At 32.1% G+C, this 12066-nt stretch overlaps 1 protein-coding gene across 1 annotated transcript in view; it reads left to right on the top strand.

The window, feature by feature from the left end:
- Positions 1 to 11860, top strand: part of LOC150097107 (josephin-1-like) — a 116712-nt gene extending 104852 nt beyond the window's left edge. The window contains exon 5 of the mRNA XM_090406874.1: positions 4043 to 11860. Within this exon, the coding sequence (XP_090263000.1) occupies positions 4043 to 4336 (294 nt within the window). The 3' untranslated portion in view covers positions 4337 to 11860. The remainder of the gene's footprint in view (positions 1 to 4042) is intronic.
- The last annotated feature ends 206 nt before the right edge of the window (positions 11861 to 12066 follow it).

Genomic DNA, 12066 nt, shown 5'->3' with positions numbered 1-12066 from the left:
CAATTTGGTCTCACTATTTCATCCACGTCAGCCAGTAGGGAGGTTAAATGAAGCAAGCAATGACAGAACAGTAATAGAACATATTTAAGAGAAATGCAAGCAGTAGTGCATAACAATACTTAAGTAGAAATAGCGATCAAAAACTTGAAATGTGGAAAAGAAGTTAGAATATATGAGGTTTGACCAGAAATGCATAAATATGGAGGTATAAAAGTTTTGCAGTGGCTACATTGCATAATTCAGAGGGTCGATTAGATGGTTGATTTCCAGTGATTGGAGTAGAGCTCTTATTGTTCTCCATCTATATTAAAAAAATTGAACAATTCTGAATGGCTACTACAGAATGTTTCAGGTAAGATTTATGCAAGCATACTTGAAAAGAGGTTGAGAAAAATTGTGGAAGAGAAATTTGGAGAAGAATAAGCCAAATAGAGGTTCCCAAGATCAGATTTTTACTTTATATCAAATAGTTGAGAATTCATGAGAATTTTACAAGGACATACAAGGTACACAGAGAAAAGCTTTTCAAAACAATACAATTATACCAGGTAAACAGAACATTATATAGAGCAATGCATAGTCTATATTTAAGTTGTAATTCAGCAATTAATATTGAAGGAAATATAGGACAATGATTTGATGTAAAAGCAGGAGTAAGACAGGCTGCGCATTATCTACCCTCTTATTCATCATCAATATGTATTGCATTAAACCTGATATTAGAATCAGGGATATCAGACTTTGCTCTTTTGCAGTTTATGTTGTACTCCTAAACACATCCAGTGGAAGTCTCTAGGGTTCGTTAATTAAATTGCATAACAGTGGTGACAAATTTGACATGAAAATCAGCAATAAAAAGACCAAAACTATGAAAATAGGAAGGGACCTAGAAAACTTCAACTGCAATCTCAACGGAGAACCTATTAGTACACGTAAAATATTTCAGCTATTTCGGCATTTTTTTAGTGAAGATGGCAATAAAATATGAAAATAGACAACATGATAAGCAAAGCTATTATGATGGGGAGTCAGATGAATAAATTTATATGGAATAAGAGAGAAATTAGCCGAAAGCACCAAATTAGCAGTATAGAAGGCAGTGTTTTCATACAAGCTTTAAGTTAGATCTGAGAGTTGGATTAGAAGTAAAGCCCTTGATGAAAGACTGGAGACCATAGATATGACAGTTCTGAAAAAAAAATTAGGGGAGTGAACAGATGGCATCAGTGGCGGAATCATATTAAAAATGAAGATATTGGAAAGAAACTTGATATTGTTAGCATTCAAGATTGTGTGATCAGAGCTAATGTAAGGTGATATGGCCCCTTAAATAGAATGGATAAAGAAAGGTTAGCAAAACAGGTGTTTGATGCCAAGATGGCAGACTTCTGACTGGATTGATTCAGTTCAAAAGTACAATGGATACACAAAATGTTAGCTATGACAATGTTGGAATGCTGTCAAGTAACAGACTAATTTGGAGGAAAATTGTTGATAGCAGATTAATAATCGTTTAAACTTAATCATGTAACACTATCATAGTAGCCTGAACAACCCGTGATGGTATATTTCAGGACATTGATGATGCTCTAACAAAGGCTTCCCTTGATTTTTTTTTTTTTTTTACCTAGTTATTTTAGCTTTGCTTTCTTGCATTATTTTCTGTTTTCTCTCAGAGTTCTTGCTTACTACTTGCCAGGAATTTTTGACATGCTTTCTTATTTTCTTGATTGCTTCTTTAACTTCTTAAGTCTGCCATGTGCAGATTTTTCTATCTCTGTAGAACAACCTCATCACATTTCTTTCTGGCTAAATTAATCAGTATTTTTTTAAGGTTTGGCTGTCCAAATTTTCTTCTTTTATGAGACTTGAAAGCAAAGTAAGCTGTCCTACAAATTGGTTGCTGGCCAAAGTGTAAGTCCAGTGGTAGAGCTGCTACCTTTAAGTCTCTGGACCAGCTTATTGGATGAACAAACAATAATAGAATATATCCACAACTATAGATGGAAATTGAAACAGCATATTGGAAGAATGGACAATAGTAGAATCACCAAACAAATCCTTGAATACAAACCCGTGGGGAAGAGATCAGTCAGAGGACAATATAAAAGATGGAATGAGACCGTAACAGGTCCCGAGGCCTAATACAAGATAGGAAGATGATGATGATGATTTTCAAGGTTTGCAACTGAATCTCCATGCTTTGGTTCTTGTTTTCAAACTCTTTCAGTTTTTCTTCAATTATAATTGTGTATTTGGTCTACAGTTCATTTCTGAAAGCTGCCCGACTCTGACTCTTTTTTTTTAAAACTTTCTTACAACAGTTTTCTTTTCGGTATGATATTTCATCCTGCTGAAAACGAAATGATTACTTCCTGTTTCAAATCTTCTATATATATATTCTTGTATCCTGAGCAGTGTGAAGATATCACTACCTATAATAACATAGTGATTAAGACTTTTTTATTATTATTCTTGTAGAAAGGCTTATACGTTGGCAACACCTGACTATTAAATTATTTAAGGAATTTACAACGTATACTGGAATATTAATTAAAAGAAACTTTAATAAATACTTTCTGTATTTCGGTAATGTCACATTGCCATCTTCATGGGAACATACAAATATGACACCTGTACGCAGGCACTACAAAAAACAAAAAAAAATTAAAAAATAAAAAAGTATTTTATTATTTATTTTTGCTTTTTGTAGTGCCTGTGTGCACGTGTCATATTTGTATTCCCATGAAGATGGCAATGTGATGTTGCCAAAATATAGGAAGTATTTATTAAAGTTTCTTTTAATTAATATTCCAGTATATGTTATAAATTCCTTAAATAATTTAATAGTTTTTATTATTATTATTATTTCTTGTGTTTTCTCTCCATGTGAATTTGTGCATGTGTTTATGTTGGTACGTGGTGTCAGTAATGACTAATCCATGTTTTGCACGCAAGTCTATTATGCACTTTCCATTAGTATTAGTTTTGCTCTTTTCTCCAAATTTTTTCAATTCATTTCTGTATGTCTTGTAACAATTTTCTGCTCTGCTGTTTCCATCAAGAACATTCTTTTCCTTTTTTTATTTGTGTTATGTTTGTAGCATCATTTCATTTTGGTTTAAACAAATAGGAATATAATTTGAATCCCAGATTGCCAGCCTATTCCTTGTTTGTTCAGTATCCAGGTTAGTACCTAATAATGGGTTTTACCACATGTGAGGATTGGGCATTAGGTCAGAAACCTCAATTGGTTCTCTTCCTTAAAAGGCTATATGGAGCTCTACTTCCAGTAATCTGGCTTTGACTCTTAAGCAACTCCCAAATGGAAATAAACCAGCTAAAAAAAAAAAAAAAATCAATTAGAAAATGAAAGACCTCATCTTTCTGAGAAACTATGCCATGCCATATGTACTTAAAATTCCATACCCTTAAAAAACACCAACAACAATAACAAAAAAGACTAAGTGTTAATTTTAAGTTAGTCTTTTTTTTTTTTTTTTTTTTTTTTTCAAATGGAAAAGTGGCATCTGTTAGCAGAAAGCAATATAACTGGTCACTCTTGACTATCCCTAGTGGATGAAAACATGAGGACTGCTGCGAGTTTGATAGGCTTCTTTAATTGAGCTTTGTGCAAAGCTTAATGCAGTTATTAAATATGTATAAATCTCACAAATTTGAATTAATAATTATTTAAAATAAATTATGTTCAGAATTCAAAGTGACTTTTTTTAGATTCTTACTCATCTGTAGATATGATAATATAGTCCTGGCCTCTGTAACAAAAGTATTCATTAAAACCATTATGTGGCTTTACATATAAATTATATCTAAAGCGTATTTTTTTTTTTTGCATAAATTATGGAATCTTGCTGAAACATGGAAATTTTTAGAGAAAGAAAAAAGGCAGGGGAGGACTTTATATATGAAAAAAAATTTTTTTTTAAGTTTTGTTTTTCTACTTTATTCATATATAAATGTTAGATATTTTAACTTCTCAGTTTAGTATTAGCAGAATTAATGCAGTTTGTTTATTTATTAGGAACCAGAATTAATTAGTTATCTTTGTGAACAAATAAACTGCAAGGATAAGGAAATATTTGTAGTTATAAGCCAAGAAGTGGGACATAACAGAACTTGGAGGAAAGACTTAAGACAACTTGAAACCTCTACAGGATCTAAAAATTCAGGCATAGTTGGAAATATGCAAATACCCCTCTCTTCTGAGAACAGTGCTGTATCTGTTACTATACATACAGGTAATGTTATTCACAAAGAAATAAATAATGATACTGGTCGTGATCTAACAAACTGTAAAGGTGGAATGACTTCATAGCACTTGCATTTCCACTTAATTTATAGTGCAATATATATATATAAATATATAAACTTCCTCCAGAAGTTTTAATCTAACTAAAATTTTATCAAAATAAATGAGCATCATTTTTTTTTTCATTATAAAGCCCATCTCTCAGTTTTATTTACAATATGCAACAAAAATTAATGATGACGATGAATAAAAATAACAATAATGATGAAAAAATGCAATCCTTTCTTAATGAAATATCAAAAATTAATATCACTCCCATAATTAAAAGCAAGAAATTAAGCTAATTTGATGATAGGAGATTCATTCAGCTGAAAAAAAAATGCCATTTTGCTGGTGCGTCATCTACATGGAACTTGCATATCAGATAAACTGAAGTATTGGTTAGAATAATTCATAAACAAACTAGTCTTGTGAGAAGAAAAATTAAATCAGAATACCACAAAATGTGTAATCATCAAATTATAACAGAAGTGAAAAAAAAACATCATGGTAATATTTTTTTTTTTTTTGGAAAAGATTACTTTTCTGATGTCATGCATTATTGAAACTGATCAAGTTATATTGATGTTAGTTTGCTTTCATTGTTTCAGTCTAATATCTCTCTGAAATTACTGTCTACATCTTTCTAAGGAAAAGTTAATGAAATTGGATCTTTTGAAGTATGCATCCACTGTCTTTCATTTATCTAATTTGCTATCAGATGACTAAAGAAGTACTGTTTCATTCCACTAAACCAGTATGCTTAAAATGTGTGTGTGCACACGTACAGATGGAAACATCTGATCTCTAGACATCTGAAGATTTCCCAGACTTAGTGTAACGTAATGTAATGTTATTGCTTTGTTTGATTTCAGGGTCAATTTGTCTATTTTATTGGCCTACCTTAAATGGCTCAAGTTGAGATGAAGATATATCATAAGGAATTGATACATTTTAATTCTGCTTTATCTAGTATTTATTTGTTACTATTTTGTTATGACATTACCACTACAAAAGATTGGATATATATGTATAGTGTATATTGATATTGTGAATGGAATTAAGACAAAACTCTGCTCCATAATTTTTTATGTATGCAAACTTAACAGGAGAATTCCACAATATTTTTTTTTAAATGGAACAGCAATTTTTTCACTTGTAAATTGATATGATTTTCTTGACAAATTCGAATTTCTTTCTTGCTAATCATTTATCAACTTATGTCACAACTTTCTTTTAGGTTTTTGTGACTACTTGTGCGGAGTCAATATATGTATATAGGTAAATGCTGGAATCCCAATATCTTAGGATTTTTTGAGCGTAAAGAACAAAAAGCATATTGTTGAAAAACTACTTAAATTCAAAATCTAGTTTTTGTTTATATACATATATATATATATTATTAGCAGACAAAAGCTGCCTTTTGTTCAAAATTTCAGCCTCTGTAGTCCTATGGAAAGCAAGTAAATATTTTGATCTGTCAGGTTGCTAGTCACTTATCAGTGTACATATAACAAGGTTCAACTAAACCATTGTTGTAATCTCATTACAGATGCAACAGATTTTAACCATTAGCAGGTGTTTCAGAAACATCATATTCATTTTTTAATCCCAAATTTTGTATATAATAAGATATGAATAAATAACAGATATTTCATTTTAAGCAGAATAAAATTTATTCTTCATATACTAAAATGCCATTTTATTTAAAAAAAAAAAAAATTGAACAGATGAAGGGTGCTTAAGGGTCAAAGCTGTATATCTGAGAGGAGACCTTCACATAGCCTTTAAAGGAATGCGGAGAACTGACCAGGGCTTCTGACCTAATGTCCAATCCTCACCTTCTCGTGGTGCACTCTGTTGGGTATCTACCTGGATACTGAACGAACGAGGATGGGCTGGCAATTTGGGATTTAGCCGACCAAATTGTATTCTTATTGGCTTAAACCAAAATACAAAATGATGGTACAACATGACAAAATTTCATGCCGGCTGGGGCGTCGCCCGGTTAAACAAGGCCCCCGTCGTTTTCGCCAAGGAACCAGGGCGAACGGCGAAAAGTAAGCTACTGGAACAAATCTGAAACCCCCCCCCCAAATTCAACATCACCAGAGTTAAAGGTCGGTACTATCAACATAAGAAGCCTGATTGACAAAGAAATGGAGCTAGCTGAGGAATTAGATAAGTACCAGATCGACATAATAGGGGTGACTAAAACAAAAAAGACAAAAACTGGTGAGATCTTTTTGAGCAATAAATACAAAATGTTATATTCAAGCAATAACACTGCGTTGTGAACGGAGAACCTGTGGAACAAGTAAAACATTTCGGCTATTTAGGCACAATTTTTAATGAAGATGGTAAATTAAATATGGAAATAGACAACAGAATCAACAAAGCTGGTATGGTAGGAAGTCATCATCATCATCAAATTCCTGCCATGTACCCTCAAGGGGTGTACAGGATATGATAGTACTACATGAAAAAATTTACATCATTACTAACTTCCTATCTACAATTTTCCTCCAAATCAGTCTGTTACTTGTCAAGGCTTCAACATTATCAGATCTTATATTTCTATCGTCTAAGGCACTTTGTATCGTATTAATCCACCTATATCTTGGTCTTCCTCTGAGTCATTTTGCTGCCAACCTGGCAGAGAACACTTGTTTTGCTAATCTTTATTCGCCCATTCTGTTTAAGTGACCATACCACCTGAGATTAGCTCTGCTAACGCATTCCTGGATGTTGACAATGTCAAGTTTTTTCCTGATATCCTCGTTTGTAATATGATATTGCCATTGATGGCATCTGTTCATGCCTATAATCTTTCTCAGGACTCTCATATCTGCAGTTCTCTAGTCTTTGATCAAGTGTTTAACTTCTGACCCAGCTCTCAGAACCATAAGTTAAAATTGGTTTGAATACTGTCTTGTATACAGCTAATTTAATGTTCTGACTAATTTCTCTCTTTTTCCATATGAATTTATTCAATTGACTTCCTACCATACCAGCTTTGCTGATTCTGTTGTCTATTTCTATATTTAATTTACCATCTTCAGTAAAAATCTTGCCTAGGTAGCTGAAATGTTTCACTTGTTCCACAGGTTCTCCATTCACAACACAGGTGACATTTTCAATGATTCTGCCTATTTTCATTGTCTTTGTCTTTTTATTGCTGACCTTCATACCATATCTATTACAACAGCTATTCAATTTAGTCAGAGAATCTTGCAGACTTGTAGCGGATTTATTTAGAAGTATAACATCATCTGCATAAAGCAAAGAGCTGACATTAACATCTCCAATTTTGATATCATGTTTAATACCACATTCCTTCATAATGTGATCCATATAGATAATGAATAACAGAAGAGATAATGTACATCCTTGTCTCACACCAGATTTAACATTAAACCATTTTCAATTCTAACTGCTGACTTACAACTCAAATAAAGACTACTTATTGCTTGATATAATTCCCCATTGACACCATATAACTGTAGCGTATTGAATAGCTTCTCTCTTGGCACCTTGTCGTATGTCTTTTCCAAATCGACAAAACTTAAATATAGATCTCTGTTATATTCCCATGCTTTCTCGACTATTTGTCATAAAGTGAAGATCTGATCCTGACAGCCTCTATTTGGCCTGAATCCAGCTTGTTCTTCACCAAGCTTTTCTTCCACAATTCTTCTCAACCGTTTCTCAAGTATACTTGCATAGATCTTGCCAGGAACACTCAGTAGGGAAATACCTCTGTAATTCTCACATTCAGTTTTATTTCCCTTTTTATATATGGGTACTATGAGAGCTCTATTCCAATCATCGGGAATTCGTCCCTCTGTCCAGGCTTTCTGAAGTATGCAGTGCAGCCACTGTAAGACTCTTATACCACCATACTTCAGCATTTCTGGTCGAATATCATCTACTCCTGCTGTATTTCCACATTTCAAGCCTTTGATGGCTTTTTCTACTTCAAGTATGGATATGTATTCCTGATTGCATGCCTGGTCAGTGTTTTTTTACCACTGTGCTGTCATCACTGCTTGTTTCATTTAGCAGTTTTTCAAAGTAATTACTCCATACTTCAAGGTTATCTTTTTCTCCTGTTTTCATGTCACCTTTATCTTCTCTAACTCCTTTTACAGCACCCTTTCCTCCATTCCTAAGCTTCTTCAACAACCTCCAGAATATTTTGCCACCTTCTTGATATTTATCTTCTATATTCTTGCCAAAGTCCTCCCATGACTTTTGTTTAGCTAGTTTTACACAGTGCTTAGCATTCTTGCATTTGTCTCTGTATTCTCTAAGAGCACAAGCTGTCTTATTTGACAGGAACTTTTGATATGCTTTCTTCTTTTCCTTCACTGCCTCTTTAACTTCCTGTGTCCACCAGGGAGTTCTGATTTTTTTATCCTTGCAGACAACCTCACCACATGCCTCTCTGGCAGAATCAATCAATGTTTCCTTCAGAGTTTGCAACTGAATCTCCAAGGTTTGATTCCTGTTCTCAAACTCTTTCATTTTTTCTTCAATAATCTTTGTGTATTTTAGTCTATAATTCACATCTGAGAGCTGCTCAACTTTTATTCGCTTTAAAACTTTCTTAAATGTTGTTCTTTTCAATATGAAATTCAATTTTATCCTGCTCAAGACTAAATAGTTATCACTTCCAATTTCAAATCCTCTGTACACTCTAGTGTCCTGCACCAGGGAGAAAACATCACTATCAACAATAACATAGTCAATGAGACTTTTCTTATTCCTTGCCTCTTCTCTCCATGTGAATTTGTGCACATTTTTATGTTGGAACATGGTGTTAGTAATAACCAGTCCATGTCCTGAGCAGAAATCCAACAGATATTTGCCATTATTATGGCAAATATCTGTTAGTAGGAAGTCAATTGAATAAATTCATGTGAAATAAGAGAGAAATTAGTCAGAACACTAAATTAGCTGTATACAAGACAGTGTTTAAACCAATTTTAACTTATGGTTCTGAGAGCTCGGTCAGAAGTAAAACACTTGATCAAAGACTAGAGACCGCAGATATGAGGGTCCTGAGAAAGATTAGAGGCATGAACAAATGGCATCAATGGCAATATCATATTAAAAACAAGGATATTAGGAAAGAACTTGACATTGTCAGCATCCAGGAATGCGTTAGCAGAGCTGGTCTCAGGTGGTATGGTCACTTAAACAGAATGGGCGAGGAAAGATTAGCAAAACAAGTGTTCTCTGCCAGGTTGGCAGGAAAACGACCCAGAGGAAGACCAAGATATAGGTGGATTGATATGGTACAATGTACCTTAGACAATAGAAATATAAGATCTGATAATGTTGTAGTCTTGACTTATTCTTATTATTAACTGTAACATGAAGTTACAGTTAATTCATACAGATATTAACTGTAAAATTACAGTTAATATCTGTATGAATTGCTGGTTTTGGTCATTTCTTTCTGCAAACATGCTATACAATCCAACAAGTAATAGAAGAAAATTATATTAATCCATAGTTTCTGATATTGAAGAAATTTCTCTACTTGAGCTCCAAGGAGTTGAGGTCAAGAAATTTCCAGAAATACTTAATGTCAGGAAAAGTCTAAAAAAAAAGTTCTTCATGAGCAGTGATAAATCTTCACTATACTATACTATCCCAGTAATGTTTATGGCCTCCAACTTCAAGCAACAAAATTCATAAACAGTACTGTTAAATTACTCAGATATTATATTCTGTTTCCTACTTAAGAACATTACATATTTTTTCTCTCTCTCTCATACTTTATAAAATGAAAACAAAGTCACATATTCTATTAATATATCAAAACAAATATCCCGGAAATAGATCAAATAAAATGTTTCATATATATATCTGCATGATTATTGAGTTACTTCACAAAGGACATTGTGATCATTCCTACTAATTAATAGATGAAAATTTTCATTCAAGGTGATCAAAATGTTTCCTTTATACTTCATAAATTACTTCATGTTAATGGCAGTGGTAAATACTAGGAACAATAAGCTTACTCTGTGCATATTAATTTATACAACTATAGTAAACTAGCCTTTTTTACCATTTAACTTGTGCTTGATTACAAAATATTTATAAAGTTAAATTTAAAAAATTAGTGACATTTTAGTTAAATTTAAAAAAAAATTGATTGCAATCCTAAACATTTATATAAACAGTTATTCATCTATTTATATTTTTGTTTGATTTGACAGTAAATGATAGCTAATTCTTCATAGTGCCATGCCTAAGAACTAAAATAAAACAATTAATTCCCTTTACTAATGCCTTAATATATATACCTCCACTTCTTTTCTTACTGTTTGTGTCTGTGCTCAGTTCCTCACAGTTAATATATAACCTATATTTTACCCAGATTCTCCTTTTATCCGACAGCATGAATCATCCAGGCACATGTAAGACAACTCCTTCTCCTTCTTTTCACACTTATTAGTTTTGTTTTGGTGCTTAGGCTCGGTGGTCTGAGGCATTAGCTACCATATTATAAATGGAGCATTTCAAATGCATTTAAATGTCCAACAATTAATATTATGTTTGTTTAAACAAGAGCCATAAGTCAGAATTTAAGTTATTAAGGTTATATATGTATTAAAATTAATAAATTAGTAGATACATACTGAAGAAGTTATGCATGCTTAAATAAACTTCCTTCTATGTGTCATCTCCTATCTAGGAGGTTGGCTATCATGATTGACTACAGGCGTAACAACATGTGGTGAGGACCCTATCTCTTCCACATAATAAACTATTTAAACATATTTCCAATCCTAAATATTATAACAAATTTATAATAACTGAATTAAGAGCGTCACTATGAAAATGATTATTCTAATAGTTTTCTATAAAATAGCATGTTTTGCACTTAATGTTTTCATTAAAGATGGGAAATATCTGAATTAGTCAGAGCACAGTTTATTGTGCTTATTGCAAATAAGTCTTGAGAGATGATCTTTATGGTGAATGTACATTAGCTGTGAATTTGTGGATCTTTTAGGCATGAATTTGTAAAGGAACTTATGGACTGTGCATTTTAAAGGTAATAAAAGGGGGGGGGGGACTATTGGAAAATTATCATCCGTCCATACTTTCTTGGTTTCCTACTTGTGTATGAATTGATTTTTGTATTTCATTAAACTTAAACATTTATGGTTAATTTAAATGAGCCAAAATGTTTATTAATCTATGCAGTAAACCATTATAAAGTTCTATAATGTGCATACCAAGATGTTCAATATGTGCTGTGTAAATTATTTTTCAAATAACTAACAGTTTTTTAAAATATTTTATATCTAATTGTGTACAGAAATGTGTGTATACAAATTTAAATACAAATATACTATAATAAAATTTTAACTATATTAAATCATACTTAGTTTAATATATATAATGCAGAGTTATATATAAATGAAGTGTTGACAATTGATATGTTTATTATGATTCAAGAATTGTTTTAATCTTAACAAGAGATGTAATATGGAAATAAAATAACATCAGGCATTTTTAACTCTCTAATTATTTTTGCTTAATAAAATCTTATGTCAAGCTTTACAAACTGAAGTAACATACTATGAAATTTGTAACATTATTATTGACACCTTCAAGGAATCCAAGGAAAAAATTAAAGAGGGAAACTTAAACTTACATGAAATAAATTTATTAACTTTAAAATTTTTGCCTAATTGTCATAGGCATACTCCTACAATAACAACAGTGGAACA

Source organism: Typopeltis vanoorti, chromosome 17, assembly GCF_054136105.1.
Source record: "Typopeltis vanoorti isolate ZY-2024b chromosome 17, IOZ_Tvanoo_1.0, whole genome shotgun sequence".
Classification (NCBI taxonomy): Eukaryota; Metazoa; Arthropoda; class Arachnida; order Uropygi; family Thelyphonidae; genus Typopeltis; species Typopeltis vanoorti.
This window is presented reverse-complemented; position numbering and strand designations above follow the sequence as displayed.